This window comes from Aythya marila (genome assembly GCF_965140915.1).
Source record: "Aythya marila genome assembly, contig: HAP1_HAP1_SCAFFOLD_154, whole genome shotgun sequence".
Classification (NCBI taxonomy): domain Eukaryota; kingdom Metazoa; phylum Chordata; class Aves; order Anseriformes; family Anatidae; genus Aythya; species Aythya marila.
Window position 1 is genome coordinate 2,004,952 of NW_028137218.1, and position 26,449 is coordinate 2,031,400.

The 26,449-nt window shown below is 53.5% G+C and overlaps 1 protein-coding gene across 1 annotated transcript in view; it reads left to right on the forward strand.

The window, feature by feature from the left end:
* Positions 1-26,449, forward strand: part of LOC309891107 (antigen WC1.1-like) — a gene marked incomplete at both ends in the record, with an annotated part of 57,891 nt that overhangs the window by 26,257 nt on the left and 5,185 nt on the right. The window contains 8 exons of the mRNA XM_082785489.1: positions 2,158-2,472; positions 2,581-2,907; positions 2,988-3,302; positions 3,427-3,741; positions 4,220-4,660; positions 5,329-5,469; positions 6,127-6,222; positions 6,929-7,081. Coding sequence (XP_082641615.1) covers positions 2,158-2,472; positions 2,581-2,907; positions 2,988-3,302; positions 3,427-3,741; positions 4,220-4,660; positions 5,329-5,469; positions 6,127-6,222; positions 6,929-7,081 — 2,103 coding nt within the window. The remainder of the gene's footprint in view (positions 1-2,157; positions 2,473-2,580; positions 2,908-2,987; positions 3,303-3,426; positions 3,742-4,219; positions 4,661-5,328; positions 5,470-6,126; positions 6,223-6,928; positions 7,082-26,449) is intronic.

Genomic DNA, 26,449 nt, shown 5'->3' on the forward strand with positions numbered 1-26,449 from the left:
CCAGATTGGGGTTCAAAGCTCTCCTGACCCTTCCTGTGTTGCTCTTTGAAGGGGCTGCGGAGGTGAGGCTGGCAGATGGCGGCAGTCGCTGTGCTGGGAGAGTGGAGGTGAAACTCCATGACGAGTGGGGGACCGTGTGTGGTCATTTGTGGGACAAGGATGCTGCTGCAGTGGTTTGTAGGCAGCTGGGCTGTGGTGTTGCCCTTGAAGCTCCTCGGTATTCATACTTTGGACCAGGATCTGGCCCGCTTTCGATGATAGATGTTTTATGTTCTGGCAATGAATATGCCCTTTCTGACTGCACACATGAAAGATGGTCTGAATCCATCTGTTCACACAACGTGGATGCTGGAGTGATATGTTCAGGTAAGGGCTCAGTTACTTCCCCACCTTTTGGGTATTGTGCAGGAGGAGGGACCTGGCTATGTCTTCAGCATGCAACAAGTGAATGCCAGACTATGGCCATTCGCATTGCAGAGCTGGCCCTGTCACTGCTGGTGTTCCCTCTCCCTGGTGAAAGCCCAGTAAGAGCCCAGCCCAGCTGACCAGAACCAGCTCAGTACTGCAGTTGGAGCAGCCAGCCCTGGGGAGGTTCCTGGTGCTCGGAGAGGAAAGCCCCCACCCTTTCCCACTGTGTTGCCTCATTCCCATCTTTCTCCTCCCATCCAACCAGGCCCTGTCTGGCAGGCTGGTCCCTATGCCAGGGGAATCTAGAGCAGCTCCCCTAGCCACCAGCAGCCTCAGGGAAGGGCGTGCAATGGCCCAGGACTTTTCGGTTGTACCCCCAGCAGACAAGAGAACCTCAGCCAAAGCAGAGGGGCTGCTCAGAGGGCAGGAGCACTGGGCTTGGGCAGAGGAGCAGGGTGGCAAGTGGCACCTTGTTTCTGTCCCAGGGTCACCCTATGAGAGCCAGCCCCCAGGGACACGGCCCCTCCAGGCTGTGCTGACCAGCAGCCCAGTGTCTCCTGCCTGCCCTGTGCCCCAGGGGCTGTGCCAGCACCTCCTGGCTATCCTCGGTGCCTGCCCTCATACCGGGAGCTTGTGTCAACCCAGGGCTGCTCTCTGCCTGCTCTCCTGCCCTCTGTCTGGCTGGTGGCTGGGGACGTGCATGCCGGGCACCACACTATCCCTCCCTGAGGACACCCCCCCCTTAACCTGCTCCCCAGAGGTGCCCCATGTAACAGCAGCTCCCCAAGAGCCCCAGCAGCCCCTGGGAAAAAGGGGCTTTTTGGCAGCTCCAAGGATTTCTTCTAACTGGCCTGAGCCTTGTGGGGCAGAGCAGGTTGAAGTAGCCCTGAGTTCCTGGGCCTGTTTCCCTGGGCCCACGTGCTGCAGGTGCTGCAGTGCTGGGTCTGGGGCCAGGCAGCCCAGGGACTCTGGGCAGCAGCAGTTTGAGCGGTGCCTGTGGCTGGGGGCTTGGAAAAGAGGACATGGGTGCTGGGCTGGTTTCTGAGAAGCAGCAGGGAGGTCCCGAATCTCTTTGTGCCATCAGTACCCCCTGAGAGCTGCTGGGCTGGCCGTGGGGCTCTGCATGTGGCCACCTTAGGGCTGAGGTGGGAGGTGGGCACGGAAGTGCCAGAGGGCTCTGGGAACTCACAGGTCTCCTTGGTTGCTCCAGGATTTGTGCGGCTGGTCGGAGGGGACAGCCCCTGCTCAGGAAGTCTGGAGGTCCACGACAGGGACCAGTGGAAAGCTGTCTGTCACTCCCACTTTGGTGCCAAAGCTGCCGAGGTGGTGTGCAGGGAGCTGCAGTGTGGCACAGCCCTGTCTGTCCATGGGGCAGCTCAGCTGGGAGAAGGGGCCGGTCCTGTCTGGGACAGAGAGCTGCAGTGTGTGGGGAATGAATCCACCATCCTCTTCTGCCCCTGGGGGGCCCCCAAGGACAAGGCCTGCACCCACAGCAATGGCACTCATGTCACCTGCACACGTAAGGACTTGGAGTGGGATGGTGCCCACAGGGGCTGTGGTGGGGGCATGAGAGCAGGGTGGGCACTGGGCTGTGCTGGGTGGGGGACGGGTGGGGTGAGGTGGTGGTCTGCAGCCCTAAAATGAGAGTGCTGCAGGAGGAGAAAGGCACGCTGTCCCTTTGGCCTCTCCTGCAGCTCCTGTGGGAACAAGAGCACAAATGTGGCCTCTCTCACCCTCCTTTGTCCCCAGAGTACACAGGGTTCAGGCTGGTGAACGGCAGCACAGCGTGTGAGGGCAGGGTGGAGGTGGAGGTGCTGGGGATGTGGGGGACCCTGTGTGCCTCCCGCTGGGACCTCTCGGACGCCCACGTTCTGTGTCGGCACCTCGGCTGTGGCTTTGCTGAGTCCATTCCTGGAGGAGGGCATTTTGGGAGAGGAACCGGCCCCGTCTGGAGAGACTCGTTCCACTGTGACGGGACTGAAGCCCACGTGGGGCAGTGCCCGGTGACTGCCCTGGGGGCCTCGCCGTGCTCCCAGGAGAACGCTGCTGCTGTCATTTGCTCAGGTGAGTGCTGGGCAGTGCTGCAAAGTCCATTTGCCCCTGGTGTGTGACACGGCCACACAAAGTTTTGGACCCTATTGCAGCACCAGGCTGAATTTCTGCTCTCATCAGGCCCGGCTCGCAACATGTCTGTATGGTTGGTGGGTGGAGAGAGCCGGTGCGACGGGCGCGTGGAGGTCTTCCAGCACGGGACGTGGGGCAGAGTCCTGGATGAGCAGTGGGACATGCAGGAGGCCAGCGTGGTGTGCCGGCAGCTGCAGTGCGGAGAGGCAGAGGCAGCCTACACCCCCGTGAGGGCCGAGCGAGGACCAGGACCTGTGGGGCTGCGTGGGGTGCGGTGTGCAGGGCACGAGGCTAACCTGAGCCTCTGCAACACCTCCCTGCCTCAGAGCACACCGGCAGAAGGGATCATGGAGGACGTGGGGGTCGTGTGCCGGGGTGAGTGGTGCTGCACGTCCCCCAGGTGTGGGGCTGGGAGGGCAGCCAGTCCCTGACGGCCGGGGTTCTCCCTGCTGCAGGGAGCCAGCGGGTGCGGCTGGTGGACGGGGCCGGGCGCTGTGCCGGGAGAGTGGAGATCTACTACCAGGGGCGCTGGGGCACCGTCTGCGACGACGCATGGGACCTGGCCGACGCCACCGTCGTTTGCCGCCAGCTGGGCTGCGGAGGGGCCCTGGAGGCAGCCGGCTCTGCTCGGTTTGGGGAGGGCTCCGGGCAGATCTGGCTGGATGGCGTCAACTGCTCCGGGGCCGAAGCTGCTCTCTGGGACTGCCCTGCTGAGGCCTGGGGGCAGCACAACTGCAGGCACAAGGAGGACGCGGGAGTCATCTGTTCAGGTCTGTGCTGGGAGTGGGGCTTTGAGCTGGGGCCAGTTAGGCTGGGTGAGGGCAGAACCAGGTAGGGCCAAGGCCATCAGTGGCTGACATCCAAGGATGTCCCTGGGGCCTCTCCTCCTTCCAGAGTTCATGGCCCTGAGGCTGGAGAACAGCGACGGCTGCTCTGGGCGCCTGCAAGTTTTCTACAACGGGACGTGGGGCAGCGTTTGCTTCAATTCGATGACCACCGAGACAGTGTCACTGGTGTGCAAGGAGCTGGGCTGTGGGAATGAAGGGGAACTGGTAACAGATTCTAGCTATGCTGAGCTGTCTGGCACCACGTGGCTGGATCGCGTGGAGTGTGGGAAGAGAAACAGCTCCTTCTGGCAGTGTCCCTCTGCTTCTTGGCATCCGCAGTCGTGTACTGACCGCCAAGAAGAGGCCAACATCACCTGCAATGGTAAATCTGAGCCATCAAGGCACCAGGTCCTGTTCCCCACTGGGCATGGTGAAATGCAGAGAAGGAACCCAGAGGTTCCAACTTTCTGCATGAGACCCTGTTGCTGCTGGTGGCACAAAGGTGACTTCAGCTCTCAGAGCCACCCATGTCTACCAGCAGCAAACAGCCGGGCTGCCAGCAGCTCCCTGGGGGATGCAGAGGCAACTCCAGGCAAGGGCTCAGAGGAGACCATGCAGGGCTTTCAGGAGTCCCCCCTCCTGGGACAGCCTCCTGCTGCTCTGTGAACCAGGGACCCTGTAGGGCCGAGCACTTGGGTCCTCCCTGCAGTGCCGTGTGTGTCCCCTGAGTGAACAGGGTTCTGCTGCTGCCCTGACCCAGCATGGGGATGTGCAAGCAGAGGTCAGCCCTGCTTTCTTCTGCATGACCCCCAGAGCAGCCCTTTTCAGCCCAACTTCTCTTTCCTTTTGGACATGGACAGAAAGGACGCAGGTGGCTGCATGCCCCAACTCCACCAGCTGCACAGGTAGGGAGCTGCCCCTGCACATGCCCCCCTCACCTGGCAGGGCTGTCCCAGCTGTCCTGGTGCCATGGGACATTGCTGCCTCCCCAGACAGGGAGAAGATCTGTGCTGTGGGAGGCAAGGACGGCTGCTCGGGCAGAGTGGAGATCTGGCACCACGGCACCTGGGGGACGCTGTGTGACAATGCCTGGGACATGCGGGATGCCGAGGTGGCGTGCAGGCAGCTGGGCTGTGGCCCCGCGGTCTATGCCCTGGGCCAGGCTGCTGCTGGAGAGGGGACGGGCCCCATGTGGCTGATGGAGTGCAGGGGAACGGAGCTGTCTCTGCAGGACTGCTGGGCCCAGCCAGGGGACAGCGGTGCCTGCCAGCATAAGGCAGATGCGGCTGTGCATTGCTCAGGTGAGCAGTGGGGCTGGGAGACATGGCTGGGGGCTTGGCAAGGAGCTGTCTTGGGCATCTGCCCTGCTGGATCCTGGCATGGCCCCAGTGCTGGCCTGAGCAAGGGTGTTTCTGCAGAGTGGGGGGCTGGTGTTGGGTGGGGAGCAGCCTCAGTGGGGCTGGATGTGCCAGCACATCCCCTGGGCTGCCTGCACTGTCCTGTGAGCAGCCCAGAGCAGTGGTGCTGGGCCCTGTCCTTGCCACCCTGCCCAGCCCCAAAGGAGGGACAATTCAGGTGGCACATGCTGGGGTCATTTGCCAGGGAGGCTGCCTGGTGCCACAGCCCCAGCCTCTCAGCCCAGCTCCTCTGCTCCCCTGCAGCTGCACCCAGGACAGCAACACCCCCCTTGCAAGCAGGTAAGCTGTCCTTCCCCAGGGCTGGGGCTGTCCATGTCCACGCTGTGACCCACAGCCAGGGGAAGGGGCTCCTTGCTGGGCTGTGAGACTCCCAGAAAGCCGAAGCAGCTGGGAGAAGTCTGTGATGGACCCAGCAGGGTGGGAGCTGCCCCATCACCCAGCCCTTTTCCGCCCCCCCAACCCCTGCTGCCTTGTGTGGTCAGGAGTGGCATGTCCTGCCCCCAGCCTCTCCCATGCCTGATGCTGCCCCTGCCATGTTTCTGCCCATGCAGATCCCTCACGGGGCCGTCCGACCACCAGCAGCGATAGAATCTCGGTGCCTGTGGTCATCTGCATCATCCTGGGGTCCCTCCTCTGCCTGCTCCTGGCCCTCCTGGCTGGGCAGGTGCGAAGCGCCAGGGCTCGGCGCAGAGGTGGGTCCTTCCCCAGTGGTCCTGGGGGGGAGATGCCTCCTGGCAGGGCTGGGGGTGCTGGGGGTGTTGGTGTTCTGGGGCACAGAAACAGAGCCGTGTGCTGCCTCCTGCCCCATGTGCTGCCCCACTGACTGACAGACCATGGGGCACCAACATCAAGGGGTGGAGAGAGTCCAGAGCCTGAGGCATCAGTTCTGGGGTGAGAAGAGAAATGTGAGAGCTGGGCTGGGTGAGAAGGGGAGGATGCACTGCTGGCAGTGCTCTGGGCAGCACTGGCAGGAGGAGCATGGGGCAGTGGAGTCCATCACCGTTGTATCAGCCACCCCCCAGCAGAGCACGGGTTGTGCTATTGATGTGTGGGGCAGAGATGGAGCAGCTCCATGGGGAGGAGAAATGGGGAAGTTGGTGCAGGGTCTGCACTGGGATATGACCAAAGGGGCACAAGGGCTGTCTCCAAAGGGATGGTGCGAGGCTGACTCTGTCCCAGACCATCTCCATTTGGGATGCTGCCCTCCCTGGGGATGTGGCTGCAGTGCCAACACAACACAGCGGGGCTGTGCTGTGGGGACAGCCCTGTGCTGGCCTAGGGAACGGGGTGAGGGAGCCCAGTGGGGTCCTCTCTGCCCATCCCCAGATCAGCCCTGCCTCTGTCCCCAGGCTCTGGGAGAGCTGGGGAGCCCTTCCCTGAGGCCGTGTATGAGGAGATCGCTTACAGCCTGGCGTGGGAGAAGCAGCCGAGGTTCAGTCTCTCAGGTGGGTGCAGGTCCCTGTGGAGGCACATCTGCGGGGCCCTTTCTCCCTGCCCCAGACCAGGGCTGTGTCCTGCAGCTCCTGCCCATGGTCCCCAAAATCGCTGGGCTGTGGGGATTTTGGGAGAGCATCCAGGTGCTGAGCCCCAAAGAGGAGCTTCCTCCACACCGGCTCTGCCCATCCCAGAGGGGATAGCTCCTCTCTGCCTGGCCCTGAACCAAGGACTAAGTGAAGGGCTTTCCCAGGGCAGCTGTTGGAGTCCCTCTGAGAATTGTCTCTTTCCAAGGAACTGGTCTCCTCCCCATGCACCCCCAGCTCTGTGGGTGCCCATCCCCAGCAGTGCTGACCACCAGTCAGGGCAGCAGGGCTCATCCCACAGCACCCACTGCAGCTCTCTGCAGCCTCCTTTTCAGAGGGGTCCCTGACCCAGATGCAGCCCTACCCCAGCCACATGAGGAGGAGGATGGTCTGGGGCCACACCCAGGGATAAGAGGTGGGTGGGGGGGAGGAAGGGCTCCATGTCTCCTCTCTGCAGACAGACCAGACAGACAGCAGTGACACCGAGTGTTATCAACAGAGCTGGAAGCATGAAGGCTCTGCTGTGACCCTGACACCAGCAGCATGTCAGCCCTGTGTCCCCACACACCCTCCCATCCTCTGCTCTGCAGGACATCTCTTCTCATTGCCACCACCTTCCCTCTCCTTTCAGATGTCCCTGTCCTGCCCGGAGGTTCCCCAGCAGATGGCTATGATGATGCTGGGGAGGTTTCTGACCCTGGGGAGGATCCTGTCCCTGGGCAGGGGGACTGGGAAGTGCCCAGGACACCAGAGGAAGGAGATGGGCGCAGGGATGCAGTCACAGGTGAGAGGGCAATGCAGCACTGCCACTTCCTAGATGCCAACCCCAGGCCTAGGAGAATCCATGCCATATTGAAAGCCTGACCATCCATGGAGAACCTGTCCTGGGACATTTTGTGGGGGCTGGAGAATGGGCTGAATGTCTTAGTCTGGTAAAGACGAGGAAGCTGATAAACAACTCTGAGGGGCACCCCACAGGCCCAACCACAACAGCCTGCCTTGATGCTTACAGGGGGAAGCCTGCGCTCCCGGAGAAGTGCTGGGATCCCTGGAGCTGAGGGAGACACCTCGTCACCTTTCCTGGGGAGCACGGGCTATGACGATGTTGAAGAGGTGTCTCTGGCATGTCCCCATGAGGACACCGAGGATGTGACACCAGAGCCCCGTGCACAAGAGTTCCAGAGCCCCAGGCCAGCAGAGCCCAGCCCTGTTGAGCAGCTGGGTGCAGCTGGGAGGGAGGAGAGCTCAGTGCCACTGGGAGAGCCGTGAGTGCCAGGGAATTGTCTGGTCTCCCTTTTCCAGCAGTCAGCAGATGCACATGGGTATTTGCCTTCTTGGTATTCCCCTGTTTTTATGCTGTGTGTTGGTATTTGTTCATATTAAAACCCTCTGGGGGCTTTGCCCCAGGTCCAGTGCTTCCCTGCCCAGGTGTCAGGGTGTCTCCCTGAGGCTGATGGAGTGGAGAGGAGCTCAAAGATGCAATGGCTGGGAAGGGACACATCTTAGAGCCAGCAGGATCAGGGTCTGGCTTTGGGGCTGACAGAGCCCCTGGTCTCTGGACACTATTCCTACTGACAGAGACATTTCTGTCCTGCCAGCCACAGGCAGTTTCCATGCAAAGTGGATCTCTGGGAAGCCCCATGAGACACTCCCTTGCAGTGCCCACCTTCTGCTGCCTTGGGCCCCCATGGAGCCCAAGGATGTCTTCCCAGCACCCACAGGCAGGGAAAGATCAGGTAAAAGAGGTGAACGGGGAGATGTCTTGGACCCTTGGGCAGGACTTGGCACCAGCTCCTGCTGGTGGGTCCCCACAGCCCTCCAGGTCTTCCCCAGCAGGCTCCTCTGCTGCAGGCTGGGAGGTGCTTTTGGTAGTGGGATGGTGGGCTGGAACACCTACTGGAGCATCTATTTAATCCCTTTGGGTCATCTCTCATGGCTGTGTATAGTCTTCTCTGGGTGAAGAACTGGCTGGAGGGCCATGCCCAGCGGGTTGTGGTTAATGGAGTTAAGTCCAGTTGGTGTCCCTTTACAAGTGGCATCTCCCAGAGGTTGGTACTGGGGCCTATCTTGTTTAATACGTTTCTTAATGACCTAGATGATGGGATTGAGTGTACCCTCAGTAAGTTTGCAGACTATGGCCAGAGCAGCTATTCCTGCAGCCCCTGCCCATGCTGCCCACAGCCCCCAGCTGGTGGTGCTGCTCTGCAGAGCAAGGGGGCTGTGGTGCACAGGGCCATGGGGACACTCTGCAGGGCCGTGCTAGCCAGGCTGGGGAGGCAGAGCCAGCTGGTGGGGGGCACTGGCACTGAGTGCCTCCCACACAAGTGGTTCCTTGGCCATGGATAGCCGGCACAGATAGCCGGCCTTCTTCAGAGTCAGAGACTCATGGAATATTCTGAGCTGGAAGGGACCCACAAGGATCATCGAGTCCAACTCACTTCCAATGTCAGGATATGTTTTGGGGTGATTCACTGTATTCAATCTATGAAATTTCACCAGAGGTATAACAACCAATTCAACAGAGAGCTTTCCCTATGCCTGCTGTGTTCCCTGTTGTTGCAGAGCTCTGCTTTTCCTTTTCCCACCCAGATTTAGCACCTCAGGGTGGCTCCACCTGGGACGTGCCCGTGCTCTATGGGCTCCACATGCTATTGACTCCCTGGCACACACTGTCCCTGCCGAGTGCTTGGGCTCTCCTGGCAGCTCCCTCTTTCCTCCTGAAAGAAGCCTGTCTGCCATCATCCCTCTCATCCACTGTGTACATAGGCAGGTGAATTCACCATCTCTGTGGGTGCTGTCCAAGAACAGGGAACAATCACAGGTTCAGCCTGGCAATGCTGCACCCTGGCAATGCTGCTGTGGCAGGACCCTTCTCCCCTCCACCTCTGCAATCTGCCACGTGCCCCTGAAGCTCCACCACAGGTCTACAAGGAAGGGTATCAGGCAAGTAATTCAGTGCATGGTCCTTTCTTTTGTTAAAATACTCAGAAAGCCTGACCCACCATTTATACAAAAACTTGGAGTCACATGAGACAGATACATACAGTGTAGGAAGGTATGAACAATGGTATTTCTTTGTGGGGAACACTATGAGAAGTAAAGCAAAGTAAAAAAGGAAAAAAAAAAATAAACAAATAGAAAGATTTCTGGGTATGTATACAGTTAACATTAAGAACACAGACAGTTTATTCCTTCTGAAAAATCTCCAGTCATCACTTTCCATACTACATCCTTGAGCTCCCGATTCCTCATGCTGTAGATGAGGGGGTTCACTGCTGGAGGCACCACCGAGTCCAGAACTGTCAGCAAAAGATTAAGGGAGGAAGAGGACATAGACGGGGGCTTCAGGTAGGCAAAAAAGGCAGTGCTGAGAAACAGGGAGACCACAGCCAGGTGAGGGAGGCATGTGGAAAAGGCTTTGTGTCATCCTTTGTGTCATTCCCCTAGAAAGGGGCTTAGCTGCCTCCCCGTGCCTCACAGAATCCCACTGGAGTTGGGATTCCTCTTCCTTGGTTCTGGTGGGCACAAACCAGGCAGCTCTATGTAAGCTGCTTGTCTCAGCTTTCAGCACTTTGAATGGAGACAGAGGCCAAAAGGGAGCTGTTCAGAGGCAGACACCAGGTGATATTGGAGATGGCAGAGTGACATCTGAGTGACATTTGAAGTGCCAAATTCCTCTGGGCCATAAACAGAGATTTTATTATTGCATGTACAATATAATATAACTGTAGCCATTGCTCAATAGCAAAGAAATAAAAGAAATAAAAGGCATGCTGTGACCTGGTTGCCATCACTGGAACGTGGTGGGACCACTCCCATGACTGGAGTGCTGCAATGACTGGTTATGGGCTCTTCAGAAGAGACAGACAGAACAGAAGGGGTGGTGGTGTGGCTCTTTATATTAGGGAGTGTTTTGACATTGCAGAACTCGAATCTGGGAATGATAATATTGAGTCCCTATGGGTTAGGGTCAGAGGGAAAGCCAACAAGGCAGGCATCGTGGTGGGGATATCTTATTGACCGCCAAACCAGGATGAGGAGACAGATGAGGCATTCTACAAGCAGACTTTGAGCTGGTCAGGACACTGGTTGGCAGAGTGCCTTGGGAGGCAGTTCTGAAGGACAGAGGAGTCCAGAAAGGATGAGCACTCTTCAAGAAGGAAATCTTCAAGGCCCAGGAGCAGTCTGTCCATCCCCACTGTCATGGTTTAACCCAACCAGCAGCTAAACACCACGCAGCCGTTCGCTCACCCTACCCCTCCCTCTCTGGGACAGGGGAGAGAAAAGGAAAGTGAAGCCCGTGAGTTGAAATAAAGACAGTTTAATAAGACAGGAAAATAATAATAATAATAATAATAATAATAATAATAATAATAATAATAATAATACAATGGTGATAATAGCACTACTACTAATAATATGTACAAACAAGTGATGCACAATGCAATTGCTCACCACCCGCTGACTGATGCTCAGCCTAACCCCGAGTAGTCCTGCCCCCTCCACCCAGCTAGCCACCCCTATATATTGTTTAGCATGACATCAGATAGTATGGAATACCCCTTTGGCTAGTTTGGGTCACCTGTCCTGGGTCTGTCCCCTCCCAGCTCTTGCTGCACCCCCAGCCTGCCCGTTGGCAAGACAGAGCAAAAGGCTGAGATGTCCTTGGCTTGGTGTAAGCACTGCTCTGCAACAATTAAAACATCGGGGTGTTATCAGCACTCTTTTCATCCTAAGCCAAAACACAGCATTCCACCAGCTACTAGGAAGAAAATTCTGTTCTAACTGAAACCAGGACACCCACGTACCCAAAGATGAGCCAGCATGGAAGAAGACTGGCTTGGCTGAACAGAAAGTTGTGGCTAGAGCTTAGGAAGAAAAAGAGGGTTTAGGACCTTTGGAAAAGAGGGCAGGCCACTCAGGAGGACTATAAGGACCTTGTGAGGATCTCCAGGGACAAAATTAGAAAGGCCAAAGCTCATCTGGAGCTCACTCTCACTGCTGCTGTTAAAGATAACAGAAAATGTTTTTATAAATACAGAAACACAAAAAGGAGGACTAAGGAGAATCTCCATCCTTTACTGGATGTGGGGGGAAACTTAGTGACAAGAGATGAGGAAAAGGCTGAGTTGCTTAATTCCTTCTTTGCCTCAGTCTTTAGCGGCAAGACCAGTTGTTCTCCAGGTACCCATCCCCCTTATCTGGTGGAAGGGGATGGGGAGCAGAATGTGGGCCTCATAATCCATGAGGACATGGTTGGAGACCTGCTACAGCACTTAGATGTACACAAGTCAGTAGGGCTGGATGGGATCCACCTGAGGCATCCCACCCCTCATCCTCCTGTAGCGAGGTGGGCATTGGTCTATTCTCCAACGTGCCCTTTTATAGGACAAGGGAGAATAGGCTAAAGTTGTGCCAGAGGAGGTTTAGGTTGGATATTGGCAAAAACTTCTTTAGAACGAAGGCAAGAGGAGCCTGGCCAGGAGAGATGTGAGATTTGGGGGAGGAAAGAGGAGATTGGATAGCAGAAGCTAGCTATTTTGAAGAGGTAAGAATATTCAGGTAATGTTGATCCCACCATAAAGCTGACTTGAAGCAGTCATGTGAGGCCCTTACCCTATTTTAACCTCTTACATTAATACCTAAATCTAAATGCCACTCCACACCCTGACAGTAATCCACCACTCTAATTTTTGACCATGATATCCCTTGAAGCCAAAATTAGTCCATAACCCCTTTCCATTACCTTTCCTCTCTTGCTCATCCTCATCCCTGCCCTTAACAATACCACTAAAATGCTCTATTTATCCCTAGTCTTCTTGCAGATCTAAACAAAACCCTCAAAGAGCTTGCCCATACCCTAACCACAGACCTGACACCACAAGCAGAACACCAAACACTCCCACTAAACATCTGCTTAATCTCTCAACCAGAAAGGTTTGCCATAGTCCCTAATGCCATAACATGAACAACTAACTTCCAAAGCCTATCTTCCTGTGCATTAACCTGCTCACCTTTAACCCTTTTCCTAACCCTTAACATAGGTTCTTGTTCCCTTGGGTCAGGTCAGGAACCGTGACATTGCTGTGCAGTCACATTGCATTCAAAGATGAACGTGAGGGGCCATGGATTTGATCAGCTTGTAGGCCACAAGGAGGAGATGGGTGGGAATGCTCTGATGAGCTCAGCTCTATCTCAGGATCTCCCAAACCAGCAGAAGGAATTGGCCTGTGAAAGGGACTGTGAGGTCACTTCTGTCTCTGCAGTTGATAGGGCAGCAGCAGGAACGTGTCACAGAAAGGGACTGTGAGGTCACTTCTGTCTGAAGCAGCTGATAGGTCACACTTATACTCGGGAACTCTAGTTTTCAGCTGACATCTGCCAGTGGTCCTGGTAGACCAGCAGAAGACACTGGGTTGGCATGCTGACTGTGGGATCCCCTCTGCCTACATTCCCAGGAGGACCCAGACAGAAAAAGGCTCAGATATGGGTTGTCCTGTCTCTTCTGCTTGAGTCCATGACTGGACAGCAGCAGGCACAAGGCTTGGGTGTGTCTGCAGAAAAGTCTGTAAGGTCAGCAGCCGGACCATGGCTTGGAAGATCCTGGTGAGGTGACTTCTGTCTGGTTAGTTGACAGGATGCAAGAAGGATGACAGGTTGGGATGCCTACTTCAGGAGTGGTTTCCACCCTGATGGAGCTTTCTTTATTAGTAGGAAAGAGCAGGAGAGAAAAACCTGCCAGAAAGTGCACCTTGGAAGGTTGGCATTGGCCATGAAGAAGACAAAATGTCCCTCAAAGAGTTGTGCTGTGGTGCTAGAGGTCACCCAAAGAGTGTCTTTGATCAGACCATGGGTTTGTGTTTGAAGGAACAGCTGGTGAGGGTTGACGAGACATTGGTGAAACCACGGAAATGCCAGGATGAAAGCAAGGTGAAGAACAGAGATGGGTGTCTGCAGATTTGAAGGAAATAGGGCAAAGTGTGGGGCAGCATAGGAAAGTCTGGAGAGGCCAAAGAGGTGGGTGCTGGCAAGAAGAGAAGGCCCCAGCAGCCCTGACATTTTTGTCCCCTTGGATAGAGCTTCTGAGGAGATGAGATACAGTCATTGCAAGGGTCTCATTGCTTTCTTAGACCCTGTGCAGAGGCAGGGAGGTGTCATACCATTGTTCTTCTTGAGGCATCACACTGCCCACCACACCCCACAAATCCCCAGCAGGAGCCCAGAGCCACACATGGGAGTGCAGGACATTCCCTTCTAGTGGCTGGAGTCAGGACCTGGCCCTTTTACTTCAGCACAACAAACCCAGACTTTTCTCAGCACAGTGCTTTGCCTATCTGTAATCATGGCCTCCAATTATCTGCCCTAATGAGTCCCTGAGGAGAATCTTTTGGTAACGGCCCTCAGTGGGACCCATTAATACTCCAAGTCACTTCAACTTTTCCTTCTGACTTTACTTGCTCAAGCAATTGCATCATTCTCCTCTCAGTACTTGAGTTTCACAGACTGAGCACCAAAATCCACCATGGAACTCATTACAGTGCAGAAACTCCTAAGCAAACATATGTCTTCCATAGTGTTATTCAAGTCTTCAAGACTTGGAGAACTAATTGGAGAGATTTCATGGTGTAGTTAAGGAGGAAGATTTCAAAAAACACCTAATAAACATCTCTTCTAATTTTAAAGGATGATTTTTGTTGCATTTCAGTTTTGAGCACCTTTCTTCAATTTATATTAATCCAGGGCTTCTCCTGTGAAAAAAAGGTGGAAAAGCAGACACTTGAGGTTTGACAGTGCATAGACAACCTTGCTCCTCACAACCCCAACCCTGACACTTCTCTCACTGCCCACCTGGCTCTTGCATCCCTTTCCCTTACACCAGACATCTGCACTGAAGTCTGCAGCTGGATGTTACAGCCCCCTTGCACCAGCTCCCACCTGCTTTCCTAAGAGACCTGGCTGCACACAGGCACAGAAGGGTTTTTCCTTATTTTAAAACAATCAACAGGAAAACATGCAGCAATTTTCCAAACAGCAAAGCAAGCTCCTCATCTTGTATGTCTCCAGTCAGGCTTACCTCACTGGTTTTAAAATTAAGTAAATTTAGTGTTTTATACTAATTAATAGGAAAGTATAGGTATTAAGATTACTATTATTCCATAAGATTTTAATTCAATGATAAATGATGAGGAGCTTGCTACAGAAACAATTAGACAGACTGCTAATCGATGGGCAAGCTTGAACTCAATGAAGCTCAAAGCAGAAACTGGGTCAGTGAGAGAAATCTGAATGATCAAAGAGTAAGGGGAGGAAGAAGCAGGAGAACCATGGGAAGTGCATAGGTCCAGACAGGCATCTGGAAAGGGGACATTCAATATAGATAGTTTATTCGAGATGGGTGGAAGTGCCTGGAAGATGAGACAGTACGCCACGATGGACAAAGAGATGACAATGCAAGTACAAGTGACCTTCAGTATTTCTTCTCCTGTGATGAATAGACATACTGAAAATTTACCTGAAGAAGGATGTAGATCACTGCTGAAGGAAGTGTCTTTTTGTGCCATCACCAATGCAGATTACAAAAATACTTCCTCACATCATGGTAATATGTCCCACCCCATCTTTACCATCCTGTGGGTCAAGGTAGAGGGAGCTGTCAGCCAAGGGACATATTTGGGTGACAAAGAGGGGACCCAGCAGAGACAAGGTGTCCAGGCAGTGGGGTGGGGGAGGCCAGGAGAAGCAGCCCAAGGGGTGCTGCTGCTTGTGAGGACACGTTTGTGGCAGCAGCCTCAGTGGAGGCGAGGGGAGTCCAGGGAGCACATGCCAAGAGTGCTTCTGCCAGCAGAGACAAGGCCGGGGCTGAGGCCAAGGGGAGAGGCAGGCCCAGGGCAGGGGGCTGCAGGGGCCATGCTGAGTTCCCTGCCCCTGCAGCAGCCGCACTGGCCCTCAGCAGATGTGCTGGCCGGCACACAATGGGAGGTCCTGTTGTGCATCAGAGAGCCACAAAGAGGACACTGGAGAGGGCTGGGGTGATGTGGTTGTCACTGTCCCATGAAAGGGCTGTCTGGGGGTCCCCTCTGCTACAGCTACCGCATGGAGCATGGCAGGAGGAGGGCACGCAGGGCGTGTGACCACACTGCAGAGCCTGACCCTGGACTCTCCATGACTGTCTTGCAGGTCCTGGCAGGCTGCGGTGAGGGGACGAGTGAGCGCCCTGGGCCCTCTTCCTGCTCTGCCCAGGCCAGCAAGGGCCCAGAACGGCCTCCTCTCCCCTGCCCCTGCAGCTTTGGGCTCCCTTCATGCAAGCCCTGGCTCTGCAGCACCAAGCCCTGCTGGGAGCGCTCCCCTAAATGCTGCCACCACTCCCTCATGCTGCTGTTGCCCTGTGCCAGGCACTGCCCAGCCCAGCCCAGCACCTGCCCACCTCTCCCTATTTCGATGCCCTCTCCGCAGCCCAGTGCAGCCCAGTCCTGCCCATCTGTCGCGTTAAGGGGTGTAGCTGATTAACCGTTACGGGCCCGGTCAGATTCAGGTTACTGAACCAGTCAGACATTCACCAAAAACACATTAACCGCCTGGGGGTCCAGTCAGACATTCACCAAAAACGCATTAACGGCCTGGGGGTCCGTTCAGACATTCACCAAAAACGCATTAACCATCTGGGGGTCCGCTCGGACATTCACCAAAAATGCATTAACCGCCTGGGGGTCTGGTTAGATTCAGAACACTGAACTATCACGGATAACCACCCTCACCCTCGTTGCACTCAATGAGAGTTATCACAATGCAATCAAGTATGGTTTATTACAGCAACAGATAATCAGGTTCTTTTGGATTGCCGGCGATAGTGACTGTCTGCAAAAGCAAGTTAGTATGCATAAAATACACAGGTGTTATAGGTGTTGTAGGTGTTACAGGTGTTATAGATGTTTATAGATGTTACAGATGTTACAGAGGTTATAGGTCTTGCAGGTGTTACAGATGTTACAGGTGTTTACAGGTGTCACAGGTGTGCAGCCTAGAAATAAACGCGTTAAAAGGATCAAAGACTCTATAGAGATTTATAAGCAAGTATTCAGATCTCACCCAAAGGCGTCCCAATGGGGGGGGAAGAGAGGCTCAGCCCGTCGACTGATCCCAGGAGTCAGGAGGTCCTAAGGATATTGTCCTCGGGATGGTATCTCCCCTGACGGTGGTATCTTCCCTAACATCCCCTTTCTCTTGGGCCAATTTATATTATTTTCTATCTTTTAGGTGGAGCTTGAGTGGCTCTAGTCAAGCATATCTTAGTTATGATTGGTGTAAAGTTTTCCCGTTTCCGTTTAAAGTAATAGGCTCCGAGGAATTCAGAGCGCATGCTCAGTGAGGGGTGGTCGCACCTTGGAGGCGGGTAGCTTTTGGGATGGAGGTGTGTTTTGGTATTATAATGATATTATAATGAGCAAAAAGTACACTAGGGTACAGCATTTGTCAAAACATGACAGGTCTTTGGCTTAGGGTGGCAAAAAGTGCAGCTGTGTGCACAAGAACAATCGAGGCCCCATCTGATTACAGAGCCTAGCCGTGGTGTCTCCACTCCACTCTACACTCCGTGCTGTTCCTTAGAGCTAGCACACCAAGTTTCCCCAGCGCGATAGCATCAAAGGTTGGGAGCCTAGGGAACGCTCAAATAATGCAGTTATGCCCTACCCTGAAAGCCTCTTCAATGCTGTACCTTTTCCTAAAAATGTGAATGTTAGTTTTATTTTCCTAGTTACTTCAGGCATTTACACCACACCATCCCAGCCCAACAACCCAGTCTGGGCTGGCCCCAGGGCAGTGCCCACCACAGGCTGCTGCAGGGCTCTGGGCATGGCCACCACAGCTGCAGCCTCTCACAAGGCACCACAGCTGCTGGGACAAAGGTGGCTCTGGGCCTCCCCAGCAACCCCAGGGCTGGGGCTCTTAGTTGCCCAGTTAAGTTGCCCCCTTAATTAATTTTCAGAGAGCATTGTATTAATCATAGAAAGGAATTTATTGAGTAAGCAACAGCAAGCAAAACAGCCTTGGGCAGCTGGGGATTCTCGGCTCTGACAATGGCGCGCACCTCACCCCCGCCAGGGTCCCTTTTTATATCTTGGTTATTCCGGGATTACGCAGCACATCTTGGTATGTTCTGCGACTGCGCGCACTGTTGCTAGGGGGTCATCTCTGTCCCTCTGGTGGTCGTGAAAATGAAGGCCGTAGTCTTCCTCAGCGTTGTGGTTCAACTTCTTTTTTTATTTGGTCATGTTGGCCCAGCATGAGACAGGAAGGCAGGATGTTGAGACACTAGTTTAACAGCTTATCAGGAGATGGTTACATGATGGTTACAACAGTGTCTTTGAACAAAAGAGGCAACTGAGATGCAGAAAGAGAGAAGGGGAGAGGGTTCTATTTTTTTGTTACATTGAGCAAAAGAATTTTCATAGTGTCTAGCCAAGCATTATACAGCTTCTTACTTCAGAAGGGAGCTTTTGCAACTCACGCTCCTCAAACAGAACTCCTTGTTTTTATAATCTAAAAGACAATGAACAAACATTTATGGTGTATTACAATGGGCACCCCCTGCCTTTCTGCTCACGTGTATCTAGCAAATCACTGAGGCTGTCCATGTCCCTTCGTCCTCATGGAGTGGTCACTCCCATCCTGGCCTGATCGTGTCACCTTCCTGCTTACTGTGGACAGTGGTGGGTATGGGTTGTGGCAAACTTACCTGTCCTAGAGAGCATTGACAGCTCTTATTCCAACTGACTTCTTAAGGTGAGAGCAGCCAGGATTGTGCTGTGGTCTGGTCCAATCGCCGTTTGATTCTGGCTGAAAGAAGCACCAAATGGAGCAGCATCCCTCTGTCAACACGGGCAGCCCCAGTCACTGTGCCCGAGGGTCTCCAGCAACTCACCAAGGCCATCCTTGTCCCATCATCCTCATGGAGCACTCACTGCCCTCCTGGCCCGAGCGTGTCACCGTCCTGCTTGCTGATAGAGGCTGGTGGATGTGGGTTGGGGAGATCTTACCTGTCCTGGAGAGCATTGGGAGCTCTTCCGTGCAGCTGAGTGCTTGAGGGCAGAGAGGCCAGGATTGTGTCGTTTCTGGCTGAAAAAGGAAAAGCACCAAACAGAGCAGCATCCCCCTGTAACCATGGGCAGCACTTCCCTGAGTGCCCAAGGGTCTCCAGCGACTCACCGAGGCTGTCCGTGTCCCGTCATCCTCATGCAGCGGTCACTCCCATCCTGACCCAATCGTGTCACCGTCCTGCTTGCAGTTAGAGCCTGGTGGGTGTGGGTTGGGGTAATCTTACCTGTCCTGGAGAGCGTTGGCAGCTCTTCCTCCCAGAAGTCTTCTCAAGGGGAGAGAGGCCAGGATTGTGCCGTGGTCTCATCCCATCGCTGTGTGTGTCTGGCTTTAATAACAGACAGAGCAAACAGAGCAGCACCCCCGTGTGACCACAGCATGACCCTGCCTCTGTGCCTGAGCTTCTTGAGCATCTCACCAAGTCTGACCACCTCCCATCATCCTGTTGGAGTGCTCACTGCCATCCTGGACCAATCGAATCACCTTCCTGTTTGCTGTGGCCTTGGTGAGTGTGGTTTGGGGTGATCTTATCACTCCGAAGAACATTGGAAGTTTTTCCTTCCAGCTGAGTTCTCAAGGGGAGAGTGGCCAGCAGTGTGCTGTGGTTTGCTCCCATCGCTGTGTGAATCTGGCTGCAAAAGGAGAAGCACCAAATGGAACAGCATCCCTCTGTGAGCACGGGCAGCCCCTACTTCTGTGCCCGAGGGTCTCCAGTGACTCACCAAGGCTGTCATTGTTCGGTCATCCTCATGCAGCGACCACTCCCATCCTACCCCGATCATGTCACCGTCCTCCTTGCTGTTAGAATCTGGTGGGTGTGGATTGGGGCAATCTTACCTGTCCTGAAGAGTGTTGGCAGCTCTTCCTTACAGCTGACTTCTCAAGGGGAGAGCGGCCAGGATTGTGCCGTGGTCTGGTTCCATCGCTGTGCATTTCAGGCTCAAACAGAAGCACCAAGAGACAGAGCAGCATCTGTCTGTGAACATGGGCAGCCCCTGCCTCTGTGCCTGAGGGTCTCCAGCTACTCATCGAGACTGTCCGTGTCCTGTCGTGCTCATGGAGCGCTCACTCCCATCCTAGCCTGATCGTGTCACCTTCCTGCTTCCTGTGGACAGTGGTGGGTGTGGGTTGGGGCAATCTTACCTGTCCTGGAGAGCATTGGCAGCTCTTCCTTCCAGCTGCTTTCTCAAGGGGAGAGTGGCCAGGAGTGTGTTGTGGTTTGGTCTCATCTCTGTGTGATTCTGGCTGCAAAAGGAGAATCACCAAACAGAGCAGCACCTCCATAAGACACAAGGCTGCCCCTACTTCTTTGCCTGAGGGTCTCCAGCTACTCACCGTGGCTTTCCGTGTTCCATCGTCTCCATGGAGCAGTCACTGCTGTCCTAGTCTGATCGTTTCACCTTCCTGATTTCTGTGGACAGTGGTGGATGAGGTTTGGGGTGATGTTACTTGTCCTGGAGAGTGCTGGATGTTCCTTCCAGATGTTTTCTCAAAAAGATAGTCGCCAGGATTGTGCCGTCGTCTGCTCCCCATCGCTGTGTGAGTCTGGATTTAATAAGAGAAAGAAAAAACAGAGCAGCATCCCCGTGTGATCAGGGGCTGACCCTGCCTCTGTGCCCGATGGACTCGAGCATCTCACCATGTCAATCCATCTCCCATCATTCTGATGGAGCGGTCACTCCCATCCTGGCCCAAGCGTGTCACTGTCCTGCTTGCAATGAGACCATTGTTGGGTGTGGTTTGGGGTGAAATTCCCTGTCCTGGAGATTGTTGACACCTTTTCCAGATGATTTCTCAATGTGAGAGAGTCCAGGAGTGTGCTATGGCTTCATTCCAGCACTGTCAGTGTCTCCAGCTGTAATAGAGGAGGCGACAAACCGAGCAGCCACCCCCTCTCAGCACTGGAAGCTATTCCTTCCTCCTTGCACGAGGCTCTCCCAGCCTCACATCAAGGCTGTCCATCTCCCATGTTCCTGATGTCCAGGAGATGTTCGTTGTAGCTTAAATGTGTCACATTCCCACTTAGCATGGTGAAGCCGTGGTGGGGAATGGCTTTGGGCTGTCTTAACCGTCCTGTAGAGTGTTGGCATCTTTTCTGGCTGAGTTCCCAAAGCGAGAGAGGCCAACAATGTGCCATGGTCCGGTCTCATCACTAGGTGTGTTTCTGTCTGAAAGAGGAAAAGCACCAAACAGAGCAGCATCCCTCTGTAACCATGGGCAGTACTTGCCTGAGTGCCCAAGGGTCTCCAGCGACTCACCGAGGCCATCCCTGTCCCCTCATCCTCATGCAGTGGTCACTCACATCCTGACCCGATCGTGTCACCATCCTGCTTGCAGTTAGAGACGAAAAAGAAGCTGACTTCCTGTGGTTGAGTTTGTGTCTGGAGCGGACACTTGAGCGGGAGGAGCAGGCAGCTGAGCAGCCTCCCCGTCAGCATGGGCAGCCATTACAGACCTGCCAAACCGCCCAACCGCTGTTGGGGCAGCATTCCGGAGTCATGGCCGTCCCCAAAGCTTTGTGACATGGGGCACCCCATGCCTGCTGTGAAATGGGCAGGGCATTAATTGCAGGGCAGCAGGCTGTGGGAGCATGCTGGGGGCTGGTGGGGCTGTGCTGCCTGCCCTGCAGAGCTCTGAGAGCTCCCTGCCCAGGGGAAGAGGCCAGGAGCATGCCCCAGTTCAGTCCTGTCACTGCCTGTGCATGCGGCTGAAAGAGGACAGGCAAGCAGAGGGGAGACCCCTGCCTATCCCCCATCGCCGCACAGGGTGACAAGCCTATTCCTGCCCACCATGGAAGCACAAAGGAAGAACTAAACAAATAATAAGCACTGAAAAGCCCAAAGCCACGGGTTCTGATTCTGGGGAGGGGAATCAAGTAGCTGTAGCAGCAATTGCAAGAACAGCTACTCAGCAAAGGCAAAATGAGTTCATTGAAATGAACTTTTTTTCAGCTAAAGAGTAAAGTTCAGGAAAACCTAAGAAAGCCCAAAACTCTACTAAAAATAAAAACAGCTAAAGTGGTGTCCATTTTATACATCATTTGCAGGGACACTGCCCTTAACAGAAAAGATACTCCTAAAGAAAACTCTGAAGGACATCATTAAGATCAGTCTGACCTTTAGTCTCGGTGTGACTGAAATCAGTCCAGTTTTGGGTCAGAATTCTGCCTGACATCGTGCAGGAGTGCTCTTCTGAAGCCAGTGCAGTTCCCCATGCAGTGGGTCCCCAGCCCCAGCGACAGACAGCAGTGACCTTTGGTGGACACTTACAAGGACAAATTGGCATTTGGCTTCAGTTGACCATAAGTCAATGCACAGAGCTTGCAGAGCAGCTTCCATATTGCTGCATGAGCACATCAGGCCATTGTGAACTTCAGCCCAATTGTCTTGCAGAGAATGAGGTTAGAATAAAGCAGGCAGTTGGAATAGGGATGATGGAACACTGCCTGGACGGCCTGCTGCCTCCCCATAAGGAAGAGAGGGCATATAATATAATAATAGTACCAGCTTGAGCAGATCAGAACTGAAGAATAAAAATATATTTTGTTTTGTTAAATGATTTGGTAAGGGATAGCTTTGTTTTGTTTGTTTGTTTCATAAATATACATGAACAGGAGGAAAAAGAAAGGAAAAAAATATATATCCTCATTAAGAAATGGGCTAGTGTTTAGAAAAGAGGAGGAGGGAGGATGGTATTTTGGTTCCCAGTTCAGATGAGGCTCTGGTGTGCACAAAGAAATGTTAAAATAGATGAAGCCTCATGAGCCTGATTGAAGCTGGCATGTAAACAGCTACAACACTCATAAGCTGCACATAGCTACTCCAGTCAATAGGTCACTTTCTAGGCCTGCTTACATTACTTGAAGTACTTCCTACTTCATCTAAATGTTTCCTAGGCTCTCATACCCAAAGTAGGCTGTGAAAATGTTCCTTTCTTTCATCTATCTAAGCTGGCTAAGTAAAAGCAAAGAGACACCTCTATTCCAACCATGTCCCATTGCAAGGCCTACAACAAAATCCATCTGTAAGAGAATTAAAGATCCTGCCCAGTTCCATGTGACCGTCCTACCAGGAGACAGGAGCCCAAGGCTGTACTAAAGCATCAAGCACATGTAAAGCATTCCTCACAAGCACTTCAATTTGAACAAGGGAAGAAAGCATGCTTCAGTCCTCCAGCTCAAGCTGAGCCACCATGCCAGTAATGTCAGGCACATGGAGGCTCCACAGAGAGCTGCAAAGGGAAGCTCTGTTCCAGCTTAATAATATAGCTGGATTGTCCTGGAAAACAGGCTGAGTGGCTCCCTGGGAGTGAGTGGGGATTAGGTGTTTATAACTAAACAGAAGTAAATTGAGGGAGGTTGAAACCCACCCCAGCGGCTGTACATCCTCCTTCAAGTCTTGAAGAGCTTTCCAGTTAGAGAAACAGACAGCATCTCCCCTGTGAGAAAGACAATTTCAGAGAATTTTGCCTAACCCCCTTTAGAATCTGAAAACACTTATCACTGTGCCCTACCAATTTCATGTAAGCCCAATACAACCTCCCACCTGCAAGGTAAAAGCAGAGCCCAGACGAGCACCAGCAGACCTATGAGCCAGCAATGGCAAGACACTGCTGCTGCTTTGGGGCTGCTAGCAGATGAAAACCTTGGGAAAATTGCTCAGAGCATTTCTTTTGGCTCTTCCCTCCATGGATGAGATAAAACAAGGAGGGTTTTGGCAGGGGGTGAGCTATTCCACACTTGTGCTTAGGTGGGAGATTAGAAACAAGCCCAGGTGTTTGCACCAGACCCAACGCACGCACACATCGCAGAGCAACAGGGACCACACTATCATGGCCCAGCTCTGCACACCCATGCATTTCCTGACAGGACACATTGGGTGACACACACGCTGGTGATTCCAGAACCAAGGGGACTCCTCACAGATATTCCAGCTTGGCTCAGGGCATGTGCTAACCCTACTCTGAGCTGGAAAGCTCCCCAAAGTGCAGTATTTCCAGCCTGTGGAGTTCAAGTAATAGTCAAAAAAGCTTTGAGAATGTGCCCCAACACCCACCTGCACAGCCATGGGCTTCCTGCTGCCTCCTGAGACCCTGAGGCACAGCTGACCTCAGCAGAGCATCCCCACCCATCTCCTCCTTGAGTCCTGTGACATGACCACAACCATGTCACCTCATGTGACTCCTCCAAGACCAAGTGATTGCTGTAGGACCTCTCATGCCCTGCTCAGCTTCATGAGGCCAAACTGCTTCAGCTAGGTGACTAGACCACAGGAATGCAGGATTTGGGGATTAGGTGTTCAGGTTAGGGTTTAGGGATTAGATCTTGCCTTCCAGGGTTAGTGGTTGGGCAGAGTATTAGAGGGAGGCCTGTGTTTACTGCGTTGGCTTCTAGTCTGTGTCTAGTGTGGAGACGATGTTATCTGTTGGGATTTTTGTCAGGGCTTTGTTGAGGAATCATGTTAAGGCTGGAATTCAGTGCTAGGGATGAAAGGCTGAGGAATAGGGTGAGAATTGAGCTAAGAGTGTACGGTAAGGCCTTATGGATTTGTGACTTGGCTAACCCACGCCAGATGAGATTTGGGGTTAGGAGTAAGAGTAGTGGATTCCTTGCAGAGAGAGGGATAGCATTTAGGTGTTAGGGTAGGGCTTACTGTTACTGCTTAGAAATATTGCCAGGGCTTGACATGGATGTTTTCCTACATGTTAGAAAAGTGTTAGAGAAGTGCCCCTGGCCTGTCCCTGCCCTGACACTGCTGCTGTGCCAGGACTATTTTTCCCCCACTTCTGTGCACAGCCAAGTGACCCTGCAGCTCCACAACATCGTATGGAAGGATCTAGGGAGAGCAAGTCACTGAAGGCTCCTTTCATTAATTTAAATACACAGAGAGCTAGAATAATCACACATATATATACACGAAACATGTATAGAAGTATCAAATGGGCCTGTAACGAGTTATGTTATGTGTGTTATGCAAAAGATAGGCAGTTTATTGCTTCTGAAAAGCATGCAATCATCACTTTCCACACTGAATTCTTCAGCTCCTGGTTCCTCATGCTGTAGATGAGAGGGTTCAGTGCTGGAGGCACCAGCGAGTACAGAACTGCCAGCAAAAGATTGAGGGAGGAGAAGGACATGGAGGGGGGTCTCAAGTAGGCAAATGTACCAGTGCTAATGAACAGGGAGACCACGGCCAGGTGAGGGAGGCATGTGGAAAAGGCTTTGTGCTGGCCCTGCATCGAGGGGATCCTCAGCACAGCCCTGAAAATCTGCACATAAGACATCACAAGGAAAACAAAACAACCAGATGCTAAACAGGCACTAATCACAAGAAGTCCAACCTCTCTGAGGTAGGCATCTGAACAGGAGAGCTTGAGGATCTGGGGAATTTCACAGAAGAACTGGTCCAGGGCATTGCCCTTGCAGAATGGTAGTGAAAATATATTGAAAGTGTGAAGGAGGGCATTGAGAAAGCCACTGCCCCAGACAGCTGCTACCATATTGGCACAAGTTCTGCTGTCCATTATTGTCCCATAGTGCAGGGGTTTGCAGATGGCAATGTAGCGGTCATAGGCCATGATGATTAGGAGATAGAACTCTGCTGTGACAAGGACAACAAACATAAAGAACTGCATAGCACAACCAAAGAAGGAAATGGCCGTGGTGTCCCAGAGGAAATTGGCCATGGCTTTGGGAACAGTGGTGGAGATGCAGCCCAGGTCAAGGAGGGAGAGATTGAAGAGGAAGAAGTACATGGGGGTGTGGAGGTGGTGGTCGCAGGCTATGGCTGTGAGGATGAGGCCGTTGCCCAGGAGGGCAGCCAGGTAGATGCCCAGGAAGAGGCCGAAGTGCAGCAGCTGCAGCTCACGTGTGTCTGCGAATGGCAGGAGGAGGAACTCAGTGGGGAAGCTCCTGTTGGACATTTGCGGCCTCTAGGCATGGTTGGCAGCCCATGGAGGAAAAGACAGAGGCAGTCAGGACAGGGTCTCTGAGCAGAATCCACTATGTTTCTCACTGACCCATTGCACACTCTCTTCCATTCTCTCCTGATCAGGATTGCACACTTCCAGCTCCCCAGCTAGCACTCTGCATCCCAGCTGCACAGCCTGCAGCCGGCCCCGTATGAATGAACCCCCATGTCCTGTACAGCTGTGTCTGGTTAACCCTGCTCTGGAGTATGTCATTCATACAGTAGAGATAGAAGAGTCCTCTTGAAAAACCCCATAGGCTGTGGGATTTGCTAGAAAATCTGGAGATGGCATCAGGAACAACAGCTGTGCTGCCCTGCAGCCAGAGACTTACCCTGTTCAGGGACTGTGAAGATTTCTCCCGCAGTGAGCTCTCAGTATCCCCCCTTCCACACTGCCTTTAACATCTCCCTCCCTTCTCTCAGCTGCCCTTGTCCTCTGCAGGCAGTGCCCCCAGCCCTGCTGCTGTGCAGAGGAGCTGCTCCTGGGCAGAGCTGTCTCTCTGCAGTGCTGCCCGCTTGCCAGGAGCTCCCCTTGGGCCCAGGAGCCTGGCCCAGCTCAGCAGCACAGGGAGCTCTTGACAAGTCCCTATGCCTCCAGGGGAATCAACTTTGAAACAGGCTGATGCAATCACTGATTTTTTTCTCGCAGCTGGGGATGATCACTTATTTCCAGTAGTGTGTTTTCCCCTATGTCAAAGGAAGGGTTTGGCATGAGAGTACTCTTTTCTTGTCCCATTATGAGACCATACACCCACAAAGTGACAGGGAGGCTGCATCCTATCTCTTCCAAATGTTTGTTGATATTAAGCGGGAGAAACTTTTTGACAGAAACTGAAATCCCTCTGTGTACATAAGCTACACAACCAATTGCTGGCCTGCAGGATCATTGTATCCTAGAAGCCTTTGGGTCTGAATGGACCTTAAAGACCACCTAGTCTCAACCCCCATGCCATGGGCAGGGAAACTTCTCCTAGGCCAGGTTCCATCCACCCTGATCTTTGGCCAGTTTGGTTAGGCTTTGGAACAGGTTGTTCAGGGACGTGGTGAAGTCACCTTCCCTGGGGATGTTTAAGGAAAGCTTCATGCCTGGG